The sequence below is a fragment of the Oryx dammah genome, unplaced genomic scaffold, assembly GCF_014754425.2.
Source record: "Oryx dammah isolate SB20612 unplaced genomic scaffold, SCBI_Odam_1.1 HiC_scaffold_8, whole genome shotgun sequence".
Classification (NCBI taxonomy): domain Eukaryota; kingdom Metazoa; phylum Chordata; class Mammalia; order Artiodactyla; family Bovidae; genus Oryx; species Oryx dammah.
In genome coordinates this window covers 13899294-13923553 of record NW_024070192.1, presented here as the reverse complement: position 1 = coordinate 13923553, position 24260 = coordinate 13899294, and the positions used below count along the sequence as shown (strand labels likewise).

General features: G+C 40.1%; 2 protein-coding genes across 4 annotated transcripts in view; one reads left to right on the top strand and one right to left on the bottom strand.

Moving 5' to 3' along the window:
- The window catches only part of MILR1 (mast cell immunoglobulin like receptor 1), a 34644-nt gene extending 32174 nt beyond the window's left edge, over positions 1 to 2470 (top strand). The window contains exon 9 of one of the 2 annotated variants that reach the window (XM_040244969.1): positions 2268 to 2470. The gene's annotated coding sequence lies outside the window, so the exon portion shown is untranslated. Of the gene's footprint in view, positions 1 to 2104; positions 2245 to 2267 lie in introns of those variants that run through there. The other variant, XM_040244968.1, reaches the window with a different exon arrangement.
- A 4139-nt stretch (positions 2471 to 6609) lies between these two features.
- Positions 6610 to 23711, bottom strand: POLG2 (DNA polymerase gamma 2, accessory subunit). 2 transcript variants are annotated; one of them, XM_040244966.1, is made up of 8 exons: positions 22991 to 23665; positions 18581 to 18707; positions 18366 to 18471; positions 17388 to 17561; positions 16155 to 16295; positions 13851 to 13931; positions 10160 to 10260; positions 8030 to 8234 (listed from the first exon to the last, which is right to left on the bottom strand). In XM_040244966.1, the coding sequence occupies exons 1-8, from the start codon at positions 23550 to 23552 to the stop codon at positions 8069 to 8071; spliced, it is 1458 nt and encodes a 485-aa protein (XP_040100900.1). In that variant the 5' UTR covers positions 23553 to 23665; the 3' UTR covers positions 8030 to 8068. The 2 variants fall into 2 exon arrangements, 1 of the variants encoding a protein (XP_040100900.1); XR_005721773.1 differs by having other exon boundaries at positions 6610 to 8234; positions 13851 to 16295; positions 23116 to 23711.
- Between the last annotated feature and the right edge of the window lie 549 nt (positions 23712 to 24260).

Here is a 24260-nt window from a genome sequence, read left to right as displayed (position 1 = left end):
AACTGAGCTGAACTTTGTGATTTTAATTTACATTTTCCCTGATGACTAATAAGATCAAGCACTTTTACATATATTCGCAGGCCATTTGGATTTCTTTTATAAGGTGTCTGTTTGAGGTACTTGGCCTATTGTTCTACTGAAGTGTTGACTTTTTCATATTTTTTAGTAGTTGTTCTCCTATTCTGTAGCTTGATTTTTCACTATCTTAATGGTACTTTTTGATGAAGTTCTTTCTTCTGTTTTAGCTTACAGTTTTTATTATAACCAAGTAGCTTTACCAAACATAATTCAGTAGACTTATAATTCTGATGCATTATATTATGCAAAATTGATTTCTGCCTTGTAATGATTGGTGACTACAGCTCCACTTTTATTATTTTTACTCAATATTATTTCCCATATAGGCTTTCATATATTTACATAGTTTAACTTTTTCAGCACATATCATCTTTAAAAAAAATCTATTTATTCCTTTATTTTTGGTTGTGATGGGTCTTCACTGCTGCGTGAGGGCTTTCTTTAGTTGTGTCGAGCAGGGGCTCCTCTTCCTTGGGGTGCACGGGCTTCTCATTCAGCACATATCATCTTATTTAATTCTTGCATTGTTGGTTGGTTGGTTGGTTTAGTTGCTAAGTCTTGTCCAACTCTTTTGTGACCCCATGGACTACCCTGCCAGGCTCCTCTGTCCCTGGGGTTTCCCAGGCAAGAATCCTGGAGTGGGTTGCCATTTCCTCCTCCAGCTTGATGAAGTTTGAAGAACTTGTTGTGCCTGCTGTGTCTTTATGGTTAGTGCTTTTTTGTGAATGTGTGTCCAGATGAATATTTTTTCAGCTCGAGGTCATACAAGCATTATCCTATACTATTATCTACTAAAGGCTTTTGTTCTTTTTTTTTTTTTACTAAAGGCTTTTTAGTTACATTCACATTTCACTTTATATCAGCCTGTAATTGTTTCTGCGATGTGAAATTGGCATCGCATTTTTTTTTAATTTTACTGTTTATTTTTGGCTGTGTTGCTTTGCATGGGCTCTCCTCTGACCGCGGTGAGCAGGGCTACTCTTCATGCGGTGCACAGGTTTCTCAGTGCAGTGGCGTCTCTTGTTGCAGAGCGTGGGCTCTAGGTGCATAGGTCCAGTAGCTGCAGCATGCAGGCTCTAGAGTGCAGGCTCAGTAGTTGTGGCATGTGGAGTTAGTTGCTCCGTGGCATGTGGAGTCTTCCCAGGCCAGGGATCAAACCTGTGTCCCCTGCTTTGGCATGCAGATTTTCACCCACTGCACCACCAGGGAAACCCTGGCATCTCATTTGCTTCCTCTCCCCTGCATGGACATACCCCCTTGCTGCAGCACTGTCTACTGAAAAGGCGGTCCTTTCCCCACTAAACTGCAGGTCATCTATGTTACTAATCAAATGTTCATAGACATGTGGGTTTCCTTCTGGGCCGTGGATTCTGTTTCACTGTTCTATACTTCTCTCTCCCGTGTCAGTGCCATACTCAGCTTTTAAATAGATCGTAACAGCTGGAAGAGCAGTTTCCCCACCTTGTTCTTTTTAGTCATGTCTTAGCTTTTCTTGACCTTTTCATTTCTGTACTTGGCGAGGCTTGTGGGATCTTAGTTTCCCAACCAGGAATGGAATCCGTGCCCCCAGTAGTGGAAACACAGAGCCTTAACCACAAAACCGCAAGGGAAGTCCCTGCATTTCCATACAAATTTTAGTCAGCTTATTATTTCCTTACAGAAAAAACTAAACATAGTATGGCTTTTGATTGATAGTGCATTGAACTTTTAGATCAACTTGGGGAGAATTAATATTTTTATAATATTGAGTTTTCTGAACTGCAACTATTTCATCATTTGTTTGTCTTCTTCAACTCTCTCAGTAGTGTTTTATCATTTTCTGTATAAACAATCTTGCGTACTTTTCATTAGATTTAGTCCTAGGTGGTTAATATTTTGAGGCTATGTTAAGTTGTATTTTTATTTCATGTTGTGGATACACAGAAACACAATCACTTTTCTTGGTCAACTTTGTATCCAGCAACCTTGCTAAATTCCCTTTCCAATTTTAATAATTTGTCTAAAGTTTTTTTTAATTTATCTGTAGGTTTTCTTACAATCTGGAGACCAGACAACTACTGCTGCTACTGTTAGCGTTGTTGCCTTCAGTACAACTGCCTCACCCAGAAACTGGAGCCCAGTGGAGTGTGGAGTTCTGCCATTAGAGACACTTGCTTTTCAGCAGAAATCATCTCCCCTCTCCTTCCCAGGTCCTATGAACATGCATCTAATTGGTGGAAGATATTCACAGTCATAACCCTGGCAGCAAGGGAATTCCAATTTTTCAGGTTTCAGACCCCACCAAATAGAAGAAGGGTTATGATGAGGCTTAAGAGAACCAACCAAAATAACTACCACTTTAGCCAAAATACCAATCAAGACTGAGGGGAAAATAAACACTTTTTAAGACAAAGGAGGAGATTTCTCAATTGCGTTCATGCTGAAAGAACCACACAATGTACTACATGAAAAAGGAAACTGAATACAGATTCAAGAAGCATGTGTGTGTTGGGGGGTGGTGAGGAATGAGAGAGAGGTATATATGGTTTGAAAGCATTATAAAATTAGCAGGATTTTGAAGGTGTGTTATGGGTATATGGCTAAACAAGTAGAAAATGTAAATGTAACATGAAAGAAAGTCCAAATATAAATCTAAATATGGATGAGTTTAGCATGTGAAAAATATGGCATTTTAAATCAATGGGGAAAAGATGGAACATTCAATACAGTGTAAAAATTGAAAACCACATTAAAGAAAGTTAGAACTCCATTTCTTTTCTACTTCATTCTTTACAAAAAATCCATTCAGCTAGCTCAAATATTAAAATACCTAAAATAAATAAATAAATAAAAATAAAATACCTAAAAATTAAGCCACAGAAGTAGAGGAATTTTATAATGATTTTTAAGAGGGAAAGGCTTTTCTAAGTATGACTTGTGATCCAGAAGACATAAATAAGTGTTAAATTTAGTTAGAGGAAACATTTAAAAATCTTTAACTAAATCAAAAGAATGGGGAGGGGAAATATTTTTAATCCATGTCTCTGATAAAGTATGATGTTCTACAATATTTGATGAGCTCTCAGAAATCATTCAGAAAAAGGCCAGCAACCCTAGGAGGCTGGGAGAAGGCAGTATACGCAAGGCAATACCAGGGCAGCAGGAAAACCCTGCTGGGATGAGCTGCAAACAGGTGTTCCCTTCAAGCATCTGTCCCTTCTGCCCCTTCTGGTCCCAGAGCTGGGTGATTTCAACCTAAGGAGACTGCCTTCTCTCAGTGCTGCTTCTCCTAAAGGAGATAAAGGGGAGAGCTAACCACAGGAATGATCAGCAGTGAGTGGTTCAGTGATGTCTGAAGATCACGCATTCTTCTTTCTCCTTTATTGCCCTGCAGAGATGCGCACTAGTCCTTGCCTTTGACCTTCCCCATTACATGCTATCAGAAACATTAACCGAGATCTCAGACAGTGCATCAACTCACAGGTTAGGACAATTAGACACCCAAGCACATCTCCTTGGCTCCTCACTCATAATGTGGAGGAAGGCACAGCAGAGAAGGCCAGAGCAGGACGCTCTAAACCACAGGACTAAGGAGGTATTGCTACCTCCTGCCAGGTCTTGCCAGGTCTAAGGAGGGTGTTGCTACCTCTCTTGTCCTGGCCACCATCGCCTGGGTACTGTCAGAGCTCCTAATAGGTCTCCCCACTGTTTACTCCTGTAACATTCCACTCTCTCCACAGGGAGCTTTTCAAAACAACAATGTCCCTCTTCTGCTCAAACTGCGCCCCCTCCTGTCCTGATGGCTTCCAGGCTCCTTAGGTGAAGTGAGCACCCTGACCACCTCTCTGACCTCACCCTCAGCTCTGCCCTGCTTTATGCTCCTTGCTCATTCCATGCTGCTTCCCTCCTAAGGGTCTTGCCACTTGCTACTCCCTTTTGCTCAACGCACTGTCCCAGATCTTCACACAGCTGGCTGCTTTGCATCATTCAGTTTCAGTGGAAGGTCATGTCCTCAGAAACTTCCCTGATCACCCGTGTAAAGCACACCACCCTAGGCATGATCAAACACACCATCCTGTCCTATTTTACAACACTATCACTACCCAGAATTACCTGAAACTGCCCATGCACCTACTGGCTTATTGGTTGTCCCCACCTGCCCACCCCCAGAAGGGCTGTTTGTTTTGCTCACCATTGCATCCCAGCACCTCAAGTTCCTGATACCTGGGTGCTCAAAAAGCTTTTGCAAATAAACAAAATGAACACATACATGATGTATGTAACAGGCCAGTCTTCAGGAAAAGCACAACTAACCCTGGCATTTAAATCTGAAATTTCTCCATGCTCACAGGAAGATATGGTGTAACATAGCAACCGTCAAGAACTTTTTTATGGTGGCATGAAAAGTGAATTTCATAAAGCTCTTTTTTCTTTTTAACCTGTCCTGTGGCATGTGGGGTCTTAGTTCCCCACCCAGGGATCAAACCTGTGCCCCCTGTAGTGGAAGCACAAAATCTTATTAATCACTGGATCGCCAAGGAAATCCCATAGAGCTGTTTCTAATAACATCTTTTAATATATATTGGTGTGGTATAATACCTAAGAAGGGTATTTGGTAAAAAAAAAAATTTATTAAATGCAATTGGGTTGGAGGGAAGTTCTGTCAAAACTGTACCATCCAGGTATGAAAATTTTTTCAAGATTTTTTTTTTTTTAATATGCACCATTTTTAAAGTCTTTACTGAACTTGTTACAATATTGTTTCTGTTTTTTGCTTTTTTGTCCACGAGGCGTGTGGAATCTTAGCACCTCCTGCCTGTGGGCTTCACTATTAAGAGAAATAGTATGTCTGTCTGGGACAGGGCTTGAATATATTTATTTTTAAAAAGTTCCATAGGAGATTCTGATGCATAACCTCCGTCGGACACCTCTGATCTGGATAATCCTCCATAAATATTACTTACCCCAACTGCGGATTAGATATTCCATGTTGCCAGTAAGTGCAGTCAGCTTACCTGAGACCAGGAATGCAATCCTCCCGTGAAGGCTGAGGCCCCTAAGAAGTCACAGTACCTAAATAAAGGTACCTATGGCTTGGACTGAGATTTTCTTTAGAAAAATAATTCTTAAAACTTTTTAGATTCTTAGTTATACTATAATCAATAAATTGGACCCCAAACTGCAAAAATGAAATTTAACCTTTCAGGTAGGCATATGGTGGGAATATTGGTGTTGCTGTCTCTGAGAGTGCGAGTGCTGTGGTTAAGATAAAGCAGGGGAGCAGCTGTGTGGCATGACATTCTAATTTTATCTCTCAGGATTCTTGAGAATTAGGGTTCTTGGGGGTGGGGAATTACAGATGTGTGATAGAAGTTCAAGTCAAAACCCTAAAGTCCTAAAGGGGCATGAGGGGACTTTTGGGAGATAATGGAATGTTCTATATTGTCACGTGGTGGTAGTTATTATACACGTCAGAACTCATAATGTGTACATTTAAAACAATTTACTATATGTAAATCATATCTCAGTAAAGCTAAGTCACACATACATACACACACACACTTGCCAGCTCTGAACACTAAAAAGGTCTAGAAAGAAAGACCACCTTCTAATAATGAGCACCCCTGGTACCCAGGGTATAATCTCCAGTTTTCCAACAAAAGGAACCAGGGCTCCTCAGAGAAACTCTAACTATACAATCTCTATATTAGATATTAGATACTAAGGAAGCTCTCAAGCACTACTACAGTTGTGTCAAAAGGACTTGAGACAAAAGATAGGACAACTGTGCATGAAAAAGAATTAAAGAGGGCGAACCCAGCATTTCCCCCACCTTTCCCATACCCCTAAGCAAACAGTAGATGAGGTATTTCCCTTCATACAAGTATTCTAGCTAATAAATAAAGAAGGATGATAGAATCAGAGTACCAGCATTTTGCCATCTCTTAAAAACTGGCTGACCTGGGCATTGGTCAATGATTGCTGGCATTCCCCCAAGAGAAACAATCAGACATTTACTGCCTATAATCTTGCCTAACCCCTGCCCCACACCAAAGTGATCAAGCCTCTGGATTCAATTTCCAATCTATAGGAGATAGAGAGGATTGGAGATACAGAGGAATCAGCTAAACTAAACCAAGGTGATACAATTTGCAAAATCCAAACAGTAGGAAACACTGTAGCAAATAAACATTTCATTAAAAAGTACAAATGAGCAGGAGAGTGCTCAGATCTATGAGGATAACAACCAAGTTGAATAAAGTAGACCTTATTTGGATCCTGATCCAATTATGAGACAGTTTTTAATAGAAACTAAGTGGATACATGTCTAGCAGTTCAGTCATGTCTCTCTGCCATCCCGTGGGTGATCCTACCAGGCTCCTCTGGTCCATGGGATTCTCCAGGCAAGAAGACTGGAGTGGATTGCCATTTCCTTCTCCAGGGGATGCTCCTGACTCAGGGATCAAACCTGGGTCTCCTGCATTGCAGGCAGATTCTTTACCATTTGAGCTACCAGGGAAGCCCATAACTGGATATCTGATACTACAGATATGATTTTTAAAACTTTTTATTATTATAATCCTCAAACATATGCAAAAAGCAGTACAATGAACCCATGTACCCATAACTCAACAACTCAGGACTATCCTTATTTTTCATCTATATTCTACCACTTTTTTAAAACTAAATTTTAAAACAAGTCTCAGATATTATATATTTTTACTCAAAAATATTTAAGTACATGTCTTGCAGATAAAGATTTTTAAAAAGAAAAATAAAGCCATAATATCATGATCATGCTCAAGAAAATTCTCAATAATTCCTTAGTATCATCTAGTGTTAATTTTTTCAGGCATGAAAATGGTTAACAAAAGATCCTGAACTAAAATATTTACAAACAAAATGATAGCTGTGACCTGCTTTGTATAATATGGAAGGGTGGTGTTGGGTGGATGAGGCAAGACTGCTCATAGGTTGATGGTTGTTGGTACTGGGTGATAGGTACATGGAGTTTTACTGTCCTATAGATGTCTTTGTGTTTGAAATTCTCCCCAAGAGGAAAAAATAAAAACCTGCTAGGTAAGGTCAACTCAGACAAGTTAGCCAACCTTTCAAGACATTGTACACAAATCATCAGTTGGGATATTTGCCAAGTTGGCATTGACAACACAGTCAACACAAACATAATCAGCACATAAACGTTTATAGAATCAGACACTAATGTTAGATTATGCCATTTAACATTTATTTTAGCTTGCTTTTCAAAAATCAATAAATGTCCTAATTTAATTTTAGGTTAATCTTTGATATCTGAGAGTGTGCATAAAGACCTTTGCTTTCCTGATAACAAAACCCATTTCAGAGACTAAAAGACAGTACTGTAGCACCAAGGGATAAAGTGTCTTTGATCCAAATTAATCATGATATCTTCATGCCCTTGGACAATGACTAGCCTAGTAACGAATGTGTGATTCAGTTCTGATGAATAAAAGTAAACAAGCCTTCTGGTTAGGATGTTTGGGAAAGCATTTACTTTCCTAATTAAAAAAAAAGGGAAAGAGTCATGGCTGGCTAGTTCTTATCTCTTTGACTTTCTTTCTAACTAGAGTATAGCTGAGAAGGTTAGAAATACAGCAGCCACCTTGGGACCAAGAAGCAATAAGTAGAAAGATATAAGCCATATACTAAAGATGGTGGAAAGACAGCAAGAGCCTTGGTCCCTAACTACTAGAGAGGAAAAAATTACACCAGCTCTGGACAGTCTAAACCCTTGATTGCTTATTATTAGAAAAACAAACCCCAATTTGCTTAATCTGGTACAGTAGTCTTTTCTTATAGTTGAAAACATTTCTGATATCATGAAATACATCAAGAAGTAGTAAAAACAATGAAACAACAAAGCACCAAAAACATCCACTTCTTAAGTGCAAATGGGTTAAACAACAATAACAAAGTTAAATAAGACAACCAACTTAGGAAAGGTGAATATTTATTATACAAATATTGAAATCTATACATTCTTAGCTGACGATATATATTTAGTTAAAAAGTCTTTTACTTTGGATATATGCATCATCTCCTTCATTGTGGTGTCTCTGCTTCTCAACTGTATTAATCCATTCTCCAAAGTAGCTTCAGTAATCAACACTGTGAAGAGGATACTCATTTCATCATATCTAAGAAAAAAAAGTAGTTAACCAAAACATGAGCGCAAATATAAATTGGAAATTCACTACATTACCAGCATTAATTAGTCTGGAATCAATGTCACTTTCCAGAGCCACAAAACTCAAAGGCAGTGCTTGAGAGCTAAACCCAAAAATAATTTTCTCAAGTTTCTGAATCATTTTCAAAGTAAAATCTTCAGAAAATTTCTGACTTATTGTAATAGCTTGGAAGCCATAAAAGAAAATAAAACATAAGAAATAAATACTGTCAGAAAAAAAAAAAGAAATATTGGTATCTCAAAACATCATTTGGGATGATATTATGTATGAACCTCAGAATAACCTCGGCCTTTTGGTATGTGGATACAATCCAAGAAAATTATTTTAGACCCAACTCTCTTATACAACTATTATAATATTAAGATCCAGTGCACAACAAATGATACCAAAACCCATGTTTAATATATAACTTAGTACGCTAACTTACAGTTTCTAGTTTAGCAATAACTGAATATATTCCACACTGGCCTTCTTTTTGCTTACCCAGTGACACACTAGGTCATTAATATTTCTCTTCTTTGTAGGACTCCACCAGAAATTATCTTATTTATCTACTTACTTGTCTGTTGTCTACTCTAGCCCACTATAATATAAGCATCAGAAGAACAGGAAACTTTGCTCTCTTGTTTGTTGCTGTATCAAAGTACATAAAATATAGTGAAGTGAAGTGAAGTCACTCAGTCGTGTCCAACTCTTTGTGACCCCGTGGACTGTAGCCTACCAGGCTCTTTCCTCCATGGGATTCTCCAGGCAAGAGTACTGGAGTGGGTTTGCCATTGCCTTCTCCAGTAAAATATAGTAGGTGCTTAATATATATCTCAATGAACATATTCTGGGACAAAGAAAATAAATATCCTGAGACATAAAGTCTTTACTATGTAAAGAACAAATGTAACTTGATAGTGTCCTTAAGACTCAAAGGGTAAGATTTTAGAACTGAGAACATTGGAAGGTTCAAGTACTACTACTTCATTTTATATATGATAAAACCATCAGTTGCTCTATCTATAGAAACCTATTTTTCTTCTGACATCATCTGAAAGGTATATTTAATAAGTTACTAGAGAACTGAGGAACAAGACACTGAGCTTCACAACTTATCACCTAAAAGATAAGTATTTGACACAAAAAGCTGAAAAAAATAACAAGAAAAACCCAAAGTAAGGGAAATGAACTGTTTTATTGGAAAATGGAAGTCATTGGAAATAGCAAGGCTAAGACTAGAGACAGGGAGCTCAATTAGGAGATTAGTTCAGTGATTCAGCCAAGAGATACTAGTGCCCTTAACTTGAGCAGGGACAGTAAAGATGGGGAGGAATGGCCGTGAGATGCATTTAGCAGGAAGGCAAGAGTGAGTGAGGGACTGGGCGCGGACTGTAAGGGAGAGGCAGGGGTGCAGGACAATATCCAGGTTTCAGTCTTAAGTAATCACGTAACAGAGGCACCGATCAACTGAGAAAACCGGTTCTCTGTTCTCTGGAGTGAAATTACCTTCCACTCAGCCTGAGGATGAACCATAAGAACGATCAAGAAAAAGGCACTCCACTCAGGTTCCCACAGTCCTGATTCAACAAATGCCTCTAATGGGAGTAATTCCATTCCTGATCAACTGCAAACCTCAGGGACACATACTTCATGGCAGGAGTCCTGAGGTCTCACATAGCGCATGGTTAAATATACCTGCTGAGTATTGCCTCCTGCTGTAGCAATTAACTAAGGGTATGTGGTTCCGTAAACAGAACAGTTAGGAATAATTTTAAATTACCTTATAGATCATATTCAGAAGAGGTTACTCATAAAGTAAAGAAACATCAGATAATCAAAAACTCTGAATAAATACAATTTTTTTTAGCAACCAAAAAGATAATTCTCACTTTGAATAAAGTTGTTCCAGTGAAGACTGCACGGTTTCCAAATAACCAGGCCACACAGAAATTCCATTCTCTAGTAATTCATTAAACAGCCCTTGACAAACCTAGAGAAAAACACAAAAACTCTGAATATGAAAGAAAAGTAGCTAGAAGCAGTACCCTATTTTTATGAAACCACCAATCACCTTTTTCAATATTTAAAATGGGCATAAATTCCTTTAATTACATAATATTGTTGATAATTTTACATATTGTATATTTATAAACTGTATATTTCTTAAGAATTTAAACACTGCAGAGCGTGTTCGTTGTTTAGTTGTATCCGACTCTTTGAGACTGCATGGACCACAGCTGGCCAGGCTTCTCTGTCCACGGAATTTTCCAGGCAAGAATACTGGAGGGGTGGCCATTCCCATCCCCAGGGATCTTCCCAACCCAGGGATTGAACCCAGGTCTCCTGCATTGCAGGTAGACTCTTTACAGTCTGAGCCATGAATACTAATTGCAAATCTCTTGAGATTTTTATACTAAATATAAGAATTTTTATTGTCATCACTCAAAACACAAAAGCAAAACAGAGTCTATCAGAAAAAAAGCAGTTAAGTCCAAAGGGTTATGTTAACTCATCTGAGACTTGAGGACTGAAGAGAAGAGACATCAAAGAAAAGTAAGAAGAAGCCAGAAAAGTATGAAGAAAACTAGGAAAGTGGTATTCCTGAAGCCAACTAAAGAAAATGTTTCAGGAACAGAGAATGACTGCTTAGCGTCAGTGGAATGCTGGAGACAAAAGCCTGATGGAAAATACAGAAATAATAATGAGCAAATGACAGTTTACTTTACTGTTTTCTTAAAAATGGTGATGCAAAAAAAAGAAAAATTTAAAATGCCCGTAACAATCCAAAACTAAAAACTCTAAAGCAAAATTTTCCTCACTGGTGCTGCTGACCCAAGATGTTTAGCAGTATCCCTGGCCTTCATCAGATGCCTAGAGCACTCTCCCTCACCTTGTGACAACCGAAACTGTCCCCAAACTGTACCAAATGTCCGTGGTGGGGAGGGGGAGGGTAAGGGCGAGTGGAAGGGTCACGTGAGAGCATGTGCTTACACTGGAGCCCTGGGTCTCCAACTTTAGCTTCGGAAACACCTGGAGGGCTTGCAAAACACAGAAGGCTCAGCCTCACCCCAGAGTTTCTGATTCAGCAGGTTTGGCAAGAATTTGTACTTCTAGCAAGTTCCCAGGGAAAGACCAGAGCAAAGTAAATGGGTGTTAAGGTATATGGTATTTTGGGGACAAACGAGAATAAAGATATTAATAAATCTTAGAAAGTAACAGGAAAAAGACTAATAGGAGTTTTAGTAAGTTAGTGGTTGCCAGCAGAAAATGACCTCTTCCTAACAGAAGGTGGAAGAGGAAAGAAAAAGCTCTCCGCATTGATTAAGCCCAGGTGAAGACACGGGGAAATGAGAGCCCTCATGTCACAAGCGAGTCCACAGACAGGGGCAGCCAGTTTGGAGAGCAATCTAACTGATATAGTGAGATTAAGGCTACATGTTCATTTTATCCCCAAATCCGACCCCTGTAAAAACAACCCACAAAACCTGTTCCATGGCCCAGAAAGTTACAGGCGTAAGGGTTCTCTCTGTCATAAAGCTGAGGAAAAAAGTTAAGAACAGAACAGATACTACTTGTTTGGTAAAACACCTGGGGCACCAAGTAGTACTATTCTTGGAAACAAAACAGAAAAGGGCCTGCAGTGGCAATCACAAAAATCTAAGAGGCAGACTTCTTCTTTGTCTTGCAAGCAAAAAAAAAAAAAAACTCCCTAGGAACTTGGTACCTTCTGGGTGTTTGGGAAGTCTTCCTCAATCCTGGGGGCAAATGTGGAAATCAAGCCATTCTCTTTCCCTTTCCCTGAGCTCATTATCACCACGTTCCCAGACCTTCCCCTAAAGCTCGAGAAAGCCAGTTAATCTTTCAAGAGTCCTCACTCAGTCCCGGATGGTCTGAGTCACCCAGACAGAAATGACTGCTGAACGGGCCCCGGCTTTTTTTAAGAGTATTTAATTTGACCAGATTTATTAAAAAATAAAATAAGATTGCAAATCTAGAGCTTGTGCTGATACCAACAAGTATCAAAATGTTAAGGTGGTCAATAAACACATGAAAAGATGCTTAACATTGTTCAGTGTTAGAGAAATGCAAATCAAAACTACAATGAGATATCACTTCACTCCGGTCAGAATGGCCATCATCAAAAAGATCTACAAACAATAAAGGCTGGAGAGGACAGGGAGAAAAGGGAACCCTCTTGGACCATTGGTGAGATTGTAAATTGATACCGCCACTGGAGAACAGCAATGGAGATTCCTTAAAAAACTAGGAATAAAACCACCATATGATCCAGCAATCCCACTACTGGGTGTATACCCTGAGAAAACCACAATTCAAAAAGACACATGTAACCCAATGTTCACTGCAGCACTATTTGAGGGCATGGAAGCAACCTAGATGTCCACTGACAGATGAATGGACAGAGAAGATGTGGTACATATACACAGTGGAATATTATTCAGCCACAAGAAGGAATGAATCTGAGTCAGTTCTAGTGAGGTGGATGAACCTAGAGCCTGTTATACAGAGTGAAGTCAGAAAAACAAATACTGCATGTTAATGCATATATATGCAATCTAGAAAAACAGCACTGATGAACCTGTCTGCAGGGAAGGAACAGAGAGGCAGACTCAGAGAACAGACCTGCGGACACAGTGAGGGAAGCAGAGGCTGGGGCCAACTGAGAGAGCAGCGCTGACGTCTACGACACGGTGCTGTGCTGAGCCGCTCAGTCGCGTCCGACTCTGAGACCCCGCGGACTGTAGCCCACCAGGCTCCTCTGTCCAAGGGAGTTCTCCAGGCAAGAATACTGGAGTGGGCTGCCATGCCCTCCTCCAGGGGATCTCCCCAACCCAGGGATCGAACCCAGGTCTCCTGCACTGCAGGCAGATTCTTTACCATCTGAGCCACCTGGGAAGCCCAATACTGGAGCGGGTAGCCTATCCCTCCTCCAGGGGATCTTCCCAACCCAGAAATCAAACCAGGGTCTCCTATATTACAGGTGGAGTTTTTACCAGCTGAGCTACCAGGGAAGCCCATATATAACACTATACTGTGTAAAGTAGCTAGCTAGCGGGAAGCTGCTATATAACACAAGGAGCCCAACCTGCTGCTCTGTGACGGTCTAGAGGGGTAGGTGGGAGAGTGGAGGGAGGTTCAAGAGCTGGGGGATATACATATAATTATGGCTGATTCGAGTTGTTGAATGGCAGAATCCAACACAACACTGTAAAGCAATTATCCTCCAATTAAAAAAAAAAGTGTTAAAAAGAGAAAAGGTAAGAAGTTACTCACTAGACTTCCGTGCAAATATTTTGATCACCAAAATTATGTATACTCATTTTAGAAAATGCAATTATGACTGAGCATGACATTAACAGCAAAATCCACGCAAGTGTATTCAGTTTCTTTTGTATGCTATATTCCAAACTGCATTAATTAATCACAGTATTTATCCACAGTTCTTTATTTAGTTAAAAAATTTTTTAAATGAATCAAAATAAAACTTAGATGGCAAACTACTCATTTACTTGGAATAATGGTTATAGTTGAAATCAAGACATTAAAGCTTATCTAACCCACCTGTCTTAGTTCCACTGTTGGGCCTCGTCCCACATCCAAAGCAACTTTAATAGGGGCCAAACAAGGGTGAAGTTTAAGCACCTAAAACAATTTAAAGAGCAGGGGTAAAAAGGACAAGCACCAACAAACAGGAAGCTTCTTCAACAGTTACAATTTTCTGTGTGAAAATGAAGCTAGCTGAGGTCATAGAGAGCCATGTGAAGATGCATTAGTCATCTGCGGTCAGCTGACACAGATTTCTGCACTTAGGCATTCTGCAGAAAGACACCCACTTGATGCTCCCCTCTCTCCTGACAACTCCATTTCCCTCAGTTGAAATGCCCTTTCGAAGGAACCGCTGCCTTCACTACCCAGCCTGCGCCATGCGCCTTATCACTCGCACTTTCTCTGCCAAAACCCATCACGCTACACATTCATTCAGCCATTTAACACTTGGTACGAGAAACAGTTCTAGGCGGTGGGGACAAAAATCCCTCTCCCTCATGACGGGGAGAAGATAACAAAATAAAAAAGTAATATATTTGAAGGTAGGAAAAGAAAAGCAAGTGAAGTCGCTCAGTCGTGTCCGAATCTTTGTGACCCCATGGACTGTAGCCTACCAGGGATTTTTCAGGCAAGAGTACTGGAGTGGGTTGCCATTGCCTTCTCCAGGAGATCTTCCCAACCCAGGTATCAAACCCGGGTCTCCGCATGCAGGCAGACGCTTTACCGTCTGAGCCACCGGGGAAGCTCTGTATTTGAGGGTAGTAAGCGCTTAAAAAAAGAAAGAAAGAAGATATGTGTTGGCAAGGGGTGGGCTAGGGGAGGGCTGTTTGCAATTTTAAATAAGGTGATAAGAGAAAGTCTCCTCTCTGAGGTGACATTTGAGCAAAGATTTGAAAGTGGATTGAGGGCCAAGACTTGTGCATTTGGAGGACGAGCACTCAGACAAAGGGGAGAACGAATGACATGGCTCTGGGGGCACACCTGGCATGTTCTAGAAACAACAATGACGTCTGTATTGCTGGAGCAGACTGAGTAACGTGGAGACGAGTTGGAGGTCAAAAAGAAAAAGGTTTTGTAAAACATTTTAAGGGGCTTGAGCTTTTCCCCAGAGTAAGAAGAGGAGCTCATTGGAGGGTTTAAAGCAGAGGAGCGGAGTAACATGAATGTTCAAAAGGGCCACTCAGCGCAGGGTGGTGGGGATGATGGTGGCTTAGATCAGAGTTTAAGCAGGGGAGGTGGTAAGAAAAGGCCAGATTCAGGATATATGTTGGAGACAGAGTCAAAGAGGGTTTGCTGATGGTTTGGAAGTGGGGTATAAGAGAAAGAAGGGATCTCCCTTGTTTGTTTGCCACAAATGCCCCATAAATCCCAACTCTCAGAATGGCCCCATCAGGCTAAATGAACACTCCATAATAAATCACTAACTGTGCAGAGTGGAGCTACAAGCTGGTGGTGTCTGACATCAGGTGAGCACTCAACATGTTAAAACTTTTGATTTGGAGATGCTCCCTGTCACAGTTGAGGGGAATAGGACTATTCTAAACTCTTGCCACTTAAACCCCTACTCCTCCACATTTTAAGCTAACAATCTTGCTTCTGAATTCCCTGAGAAAACAAAGGATGTGAGTAAAGTTTCCTTCAAGGGCTAAACAGCCCTGGCAGCCTATTTTTATCTATACTATTGTTTTTCCTCCCTGCTGTTTAAAGTAATCCTTTTCAAGACAACGACCCCCCCACCACCAACATGTATTCTTGATTCTGTCTTAATCCTTCTTGTTTCTTCAAAAATTTTGCTCCCTTAGGCATTTCATTTCTCTCCTACAGAGGCAACCCCTCCTCTCTCTTGATTTCCAGCCCGTAAGAATGCTAAAACTGCACAGCCTAAAATAAGCCTTTTCCTTGACCCAGACCCATGGCTTGCTCCTGTGATCCAGTGACCAGCCACTTGGGGTCAGACCAGAAGCTGAGAGGTCAATACCACAAGTCTGGCTGGTCTTACTGCTATTTAACATTTTGCTCTGATGTAAGTGGAAGCCATCAGTGAAGAGGCTCAGGGGCTGAGAGTCAGAGAGAGCTGTCTAGCTGCCCAAGATCAAACAGAAACGCCTTTGGGGTTACCCAGTAGGGATTCCCGGTTCTAATTCTGCGAGAACCTGCTTATTATTCCTGTGGCCGCATTCTCTAAGAAACCTGAAAAATATTTCAATTTAAAAAATTATTATTCAGAGTTTATGTTAGAAACCAAGTACGTAACATAAAAAAGAGGGGAGAAACCTGTATTTTTAACTTCCCAAGGCTGTCTCCGAAATATCAAAGTACCTTTCTATGAAGATCTTTCTTTCTTGTAAAGGAGTTCTCTGTTAGCTGGAAAGAATCATAGAGGTAGGCCAGCATGCCTCGGTCTAGATCTCCATTTACGGATAAAACAGAAGGAACCACGTTTTTCCGCCCGTCTCGGCCCTCAATAGGAAAGTACAACAAAACTAAAGCATTATTCAGCAGAACTACCTCCTAAAATCACATTTTAGACTTACAGAATCAGAATACAAACTGATCAATAAATCTAGACAGAATGATGAAATTAATTTAAAAGTTATCATTTTGGCAACCCTCACAGTAATCACTGATTTGGGCAAGACAGATGCTGCAACATCAGCAGGTCAAAATTTGGTGAGAAACAGGTTATTTTTATGTCAAGTATCAGCCCACAAAAGACTTATTAATTACTTGCCAATGAATAACCTCACAATATTTATCAGCTTTACAATGGAGAAACCTGGTAGGATCATCTTAATCAAGTGATAAAAGTGATATCACCAGTAACAAACTGCTATCACATGCCTCCTGATATGATGCACTGAGGAGAGGGTAGCACCATTGCTGTGGCATGCCTAGCAAAAAACACATGAAGCAAACTCCAACCAAGGGATGCTCTACAGAGCAACTGGCCTGTACTCTTCAAAAATGTCAAGGTCATGAAAGACAAGTAAAGATAAAAGGAATTGCTCATTTGAAGGGGACTAAGAACACGAGACATCTTCAAATCCAATCCTAGATTGGATCCTGGACCTATAAAGTGCAGATCGGAATAACTGATTACATTTGAAGGGTTCTGTGGATTTGACAGTAATAGCAGATTACTGTTACTTTCCTGATCATAATGACTGCATTGCAGTTATATCGGTGAGTCCTTATAATACCTGAGAAATGCATACTGAAGTACTGAGAAGTCTTGGGCCAGCCACCATGTCTACAGTTAATTTTCAAATGGTTCAGAAATGATCACAGGGTAGTCCAGTGGTTAAGAATCTGCCTTCTAACACTGGGGACAAGGGTTCAACCCCTGGTCTGGGAACTGAGATTCCACATACCACGGGGCAACTAAGTCTGTGCACCACAACTAAGACCTGACTCAGCAGAAAACTAATAAATAAAATTTAAAAAAATAATAAAATGTACAAGCCAGAGGGTTTTTTAAAAAGTATATCTTAAAAATGATCATAGTTAGAGAATCTGGATAAAGGATACACAGGAGCACAAGAGAAAACATACGTGTAATGGAGCCACACTTCCAGGATACATGTGTAAAAGTTCATGATCTCCTAGGTTCCACAGGGTTTCTATTGGCTCCTTTCCCCAGGGAAAATTGTAGTAAAGTTTGTTTCCTTTTCGGCCTGCTTCATCCTGACAATCTCCACTGCTGAAGTTAGATGGACTCACAGCAAACTGGAAAGGAAAGTTTGTCTTATTAACATATTAAAATAAACATTAAAAAGTAAAGCTGCCTGCAGCAACTGAATGAAATGGGTCAAGTTCCATATAAGAACTGTTAAGTTGAATTAAATATGAATGACTATACTGCTAAAAATACTGGTTTTTAATCTGAACGAATTACAGAGAATAACTGCCGGTGCTATTTAGCATTTCTGTGGTCAATTAACAAGAAGGGAAGGAACCATGAACTTAGATACAGAAGAAAGTATCACATACCATTCTCATCCTTCCAGAAGCCTGGGTGTTTGTGATCATTTCATTTACTTTAGGTGAGTATTTGGAGATTCTGAGAGTTAGAGTAATAAGACAACAGCAAGACAAAAATGCTTATTTCAGCTTTTCTCTCTTAGGCTTACATTGAAACCTGATTGTAAATTACAGGACCATTTGACTAACATGGAGAGTTCATGGAGGTTGGGAGGAAAAGCTAAAGCTGTAAGAGTGGGCAAGGGTCAAACTCTATACCAGTCAGGAATGCCAGGTAAGAGAATTTGAGCTTTATTTTGTTGAAGTCTTACCAACAAAAGTTTCTGACCAAAACATCAATGAATACCTTTACCAAAGTAACTTTGTCTTACAGAACAATGAAAATCATTACAAAGAGTTTTTTTATATGTACTTGTTAATTTTTATAGCCGTCTCATAAATATAACATAGCTACATCAAATAAAATTTCATTTATTATAGAGAAATATTACTTCTTAGTTAGACAATTTGCCTATTCATTATTAAATTAAAGGTTAATTATTGCAGTACCTTTCTCCACCATAGGAGTCGATGACGTAACCAGAAATCAAGCCACTGGCTTGCAGTTCTTGCTGAAGTAAACCATACCAGAGAAGCTTCAGTCTTTTCACCGATTCTTTGAATATCAGAAATATAAGATAATCATTTATTTGAAAATCATATAATCTATCCCAAAGTGAAAGTGTTTAAACACAAGGCCAAGTTATATGCCATTTTCTGTGTACCTTTTAACACCATCAGGTGTCTGCTTAGTATCAGACACAGGGTGAAAACACACTCCAATCTGAGCAAGGCCAAAAGGCAGCCTCTTGTTTATCAGATCCAGGTAACTAACATAGTGCTCCAAGGCACCTGTTGAAAAATAAATCAATCACTGTATAAATCTGTTTTATAAACCCAATCATTTTGGTCAATTTATAGACAAATTAATAATATACAGCTAACATAGCAGTAAGTAGAGTAACATGGAGCTAAAGTAGATTTTAGTTGATTACCACTTAATTTCAAGTAGTGCTCTCCAACTTTTTAGTTTGAAGATTTTCAAATCTACAAGAAAGTTGAAAGAATAGTACAATAAACATCTGTAAATCCTTCACCTAGATTCACCAACTGTAAACATTTTGCCACATTTCTTTTTCTTATTCACCACAAACATTTCAGCAGGCACCTCCTAAATTAAAACTATTCACTGTACACCTTTATTACACCATTAATCATGTCATGATTTCATCTAACACATGATCAATATTCTATTTTCTGTCACTCCCAAATGCCATTTATTGCTGTCTTTTTCTCCCTAATTAAGGTTAATACTCTGCATTTTGATTAGGTTTCTTAAATCACTCTAAATCTAGACTATTTCTCTGACTTCTCCAACTTTGCTTTTAATAACACTGACTTTTGATTTGAGTACAGGCCAGTCACAGATTACTCTCAAATTAGACTTGTCTGAATGTTCCCTTATGATTTAATTTTTAGCAAGAATACTACCTAGTTGATATGTTATGTCTTATTGCATCCTAATAGGAGGAACCTAGTATCAAATGATCCCATTTCTAATGAAACCAGATTTAGATTAACTAGTTAAGGCAGTGAATATCCATTTCCCACTATTATCCTGCTCCCTAAAAATCTTCTACCCAATCTTTTAGAATTCACTGATGACCCCTGCTTGAATTATTGTATCAAGGATCACAAAGGTAGTTTTTATATTCTAGCATTCCTTCTATATTTACTGCACAGCTCCTATTAAAACAAACTCTCTTCAACTCCTCTTTCTACCAAGAGCCTTAATTACACCAAGAGCCTTAATTACTTATTTTTTTCATTAACACTGTGGCTTAGATTTTTATTTAATGTGTTCTCATCCCTTACCATCAATATTTATTTTAATGTTCAATTTGTCCCAAATTTAGCCAGTGGGAATCCCCTTCAAGCCAGTATCTATGTCCTTTTATCATAAACCCACTTCTCCTCCTTGGAAGGAAAGCTATGACATACCTAGACAGTGTATGAAAAAGCAGAGACGTCACTTTGCCGACAAAGTTCTGTATAGTATAGTCAAAGCTATGGTTTTTCCAGTAGTCATGTATGAATATCAGAGTTGGACCATAAAGAAGGCTGAGTGCCAAAGAACTGATGCTTTTGGATTGTGGTGCTGGAGAAGACTCTTGAGAGTCCCTTGGACCACAAGGAGATCAAAGCAGTCAATCCTTAAGGAAATCAACCCTAAATATTCATTGGAAGGACTGATGCTGAAGCTCCAATACTTTGGCCACCTGAGGGGAAGAGCCGACTCAATGAAAAAGACCCTGATGCTGGAAAAGGCTGAAGGCAAAAGAAGAAGGGGATGGTGAGATAGTGGGATGGCATCACTGACTCAATGGACATGAATCTGAGCAAATTCTGGGAGGCAGTGAAGGACAGGGAAGCCTGGTGCACTGCAGTCCATGGGGTCGCAAAGAGTCGGACACAACTTAGCGACTGAACAATACTTGTCTTCTAGTAATTTTTTGCTTTCTAGTACCATGAACTGTCCCAAAGTCACCTTATATTGTCCCTGCCCCAGACCTGGAATGAGCCATTTCTCCAAGTACTGGTTCCTTTTAGAAACTTAATTCTAGGTGTGCTCATTGCTACTGTCATTGTTTCTAGGCTTTTTCAATGAAGAAAGTTAGGAAATATGTATTTTTAAAATAAGATCATACTGATAGTCAATTCAAATTTAATATTACAAAGTTTATCCTTATCTGCTTTGTATCTTTTTCCTTACAGTGAAAATCTTGGTTCCTAATAAATCTATCCATGGGTCTATTTGCTCAGAGTTGGACACAACTGAGCAGGCATGCACAAAATATATGTAAAATAGCTTCAGAACTATAATTCCAACATTTCTAAGAATAAACCAAAGTTGAAGATTTCTTACACTTAGATTATATCTCACTAAATGATGACATTGTATTCAACAGTTACTTGAGATTTCCACTTCCCGTAATAATTGGCAAGCTGGTTGACAAGAAAAGCTTGGCCGAGAAACTTTAAAAAATCTGTTTAAAGACACAAGAGAGCTGTCAAGGCAGTAAGGACTGAGGGTCCAAGATTTGGAGAGAAAGGAAGAGACAGGCGAACGCAACATTTAGTGTTGCTTTTCCAATCTGAAGTAGCAGAACTGAGAAGCTGAAACGCTGACATCGTACGGGGCTGGGAAGTATAAAAATTGTAGTCCGAAGGTCATAAGAAAGAGAGGCCCTGGCAAACTAGGGACAGCCTTTCACTAGGGACACCTAAAGGGTTACCTTCTATGGGTAAAGTGAAAACGAAGCTGTCAATGAACTTTCTGGATAAATATGCCCTAACTGCCTGCCCAAAGCAAAAGTAATCCCCACCCGCTAGCCCACAGATAGAAGAAAACATCACCCAGAGCTTCAATTTATCTCTACAATTAACACACAAATTTCAGACCAGACTTTAAAATGTGATCAATGTGTTCAAGAAAGTTGGCAACAAGATGGGGGAAGTCTAACATATGCGTAACTAATCACAGGACAGAAGAAAGAGAATAGGGCAGTAGCGATCTTTGGAGATATAATGGCTGAGAATTTTTAAAAACTGTTCATACTTAGATCAGTTCAGCCACTCAGTCGTGTCCGACTCTTTGCGACCTCATGGACTGCAGCACGCCAGGCTTCCCTGTCCATCACCAACTCCTGCAGTTTACTCAAACTCATGTGCATTGAGTCGGTGATGCCATCCAACCATCTTATCTTCTGTCATCCCATTCTCCTCTCTCCTTCAATCTTTCCCAGCATCAGGGTCTTTTCAAATGAGTCAGCTCTTCGCATCAGGTGGCCAAAGTATTCATACGCAGAGGCTACCACAATAGTTCAGACATGAGATAAAAGAAGGCAAGGGCATGGGGCATAGAAAGAAATGGCAAACTGGTACTTGAAAGCTAGAAGCACTAGACAACTGAAAGATTAGGCAAATGCATGGATTTAAGTTTCTTAAAGGGAAGAGAATGTCTGGCTCATCAATAAATACTTTCATGAATCTAAGACAGCTATGTTTCATTTTCTCATAGGAAAGAAAAAATTGATTTGTTTTGGGACATGGTAATGAAAAGTGATTTAACTTCCCTAAAGGAAAACCATCATGAATAATTATAGTTCAAATCAAAATTGTCACATTTACTCAACAGTTTAAGTTTGCCTTAGTTTATTAAGGAAATCTTTAAAAGGTTATAATATAGGTACTAATTTTCAGAGACCATGGACATTGGTTATTTCAAATTACTTCCTAGTACCTCTTAATTAAAAAAAAAAAAATGGCAAGGATAACATGTTGCAAAGATGAGATGCTTTAAAAAAAAAAATCTGATTCCCCCCCAACCCCAGGATCTCTACTATCATTTACTATTTAACTTTAAAGGTATACTGTGCCCTACAAAGTTCTGTGTATTCACTCAAGAATCACTTATAAAACTTGATCAGTCCTATTATTCTGCCAATTCAAAAATTACCTGAAGGGCTCTTCAAACAACAGATTATGTAGATCAGTAAGAAAAACTGAGGGAGGGCATTTTCTTGTTACTCTGGAAAAACGAGCTCTTTCTTTTTTTTAATTTGGCTATGCGGCATATGGGATCTGAGTTCCCTGACCCAGGATCAAAACCACACCCTTGCACTGGAAGCTTGGAGTCTTAACCCTGGACCACCAGGGGAAGTCCCAAAACGAGCTCTTGCTAAGTCTTCTGTGTGTTTAAAAAAAAAAAAAAAAGAGTTAACTGTGGAAATACTTGTTAGTATTTTAGTAACAATGAACCAACGATTCAAACACGCGATTTAACTTAGGTCCTAATTCTAGGACTACTCAATTGAACTCCAAAATACTACGGTTGCCTTGGGAAACTGACAGCTTTACCAGATTCTTGAACCGGATTCTTTTAAGAAACAATAACGATCCCATGAACCAGTTGTCTCCAAGGTAGCAAGACTGTCAATAAACCCAACTACGTCAAGAAGACAGATCCAGGTAATTTCCTTTCTAAGTGAATTGCCAGTTGCAATTCGTGAAATCGAGCGAGATTGCCTTTCCACCCCGACACCTATTTTGAAGCATGAAATCGTGAAGCATACCGTGAAGAAGGTTCTCCCGTAGTTTCCCAGAAGTGTTTAGTAAGTTCTCAAGAAATGCTACTAGCTGTTCCTTACTCAGCTCTTTGTCTTGCAAGATTTCGCGCAGCGTTTCTGCAGAAACTAACCTGAAGCCATTGTCCACGGGCAGCAAAGGACCTGGTTCACGATGGAGGGCGTCTACCGGGAAGACCTGCTCCCTGAACACCACCACCGAGGACCACCATTCGGCCGCCAGGTTCTTCCGCAACTCTATGCCCAAGGGGCCAAGGCCGGGGTGGCATCCGTTTAGAAGAGAATCTCGGCTAAGCTGCTGCTTGGTGCCACTGAGGAAACGTCTCTTCTGACAGATCTCTATCAGCGCCTCACTCCCCTCACCACCAGACTCGGGGGCCTCTCTCGGTTCGTTTCGGGGTAGCTCCGCTTGCGACCTCATGGGCCCTACGAAGGAGCCTGTCCGTTCCGACAACTGTTCCGGCTGCCTCCCATCTACTTGACCCCCGAACCCAGACAACAGGCACCGGCAGACTCTCTGGCAGGCTCTGATGGCTGGAGCAGAGCGCATCGCCCTCGAGAGTTAAAGAGCCGTCTCCTACTAACTGGAAGATCCCAAAAAACCGCCACAACAGTAAGAGCCCGGGGGTCCAGTTGCGCAGGCGCGACGGAAGTGAGCGTGAGCAGAGACCGGTCCCTCCCACGGAAGTACGTCACGGCGTTGCGGCCGCCGCCCCGCCCCTTTCGTCCAGGCGAATACAGGATTCCTTCTTCCCTCAAGGTCTGGATCTTTCGGACTGCTGCTAGATCATTAGTTCAGTTGCCCAGTCGTGTCCGACTCTGCTTTTTATTATCCCGCTGTTGCCAGTAGAATCAGCTTTCCTATTTGCTTTTGCCAAAATACCTAGGTGTTCTGCACATTTCCGTTTACATACACCTCATTTAAATGGTAATTTGCATTCTCAACGTAGTGTTACCAAAAACCTTAGTTCCTTTTTTAAAAAAAGGTTGTAGTCCTAAATGTTAAGAGACCAGGACTCTCGTGCATCTCTACTAAAAATGCTGTCGCCATCCTCCCTGCCCTCCTGGAAGTACGTGCGTGGGGAGTTGTGACGAGAAAGTATAGTCCCTTTATATGTATTAAAAAGGAAGCCCTTGGCCACGTGTACCCATCACCTGAAAACACTTCAAAAACTGCTGAGAATGGCCCAGTAATATTAAAAACTCCCCAGGTTAAAGTGGACGCACCAGACAACCAAGCAGTGGTGTACACTGCAGT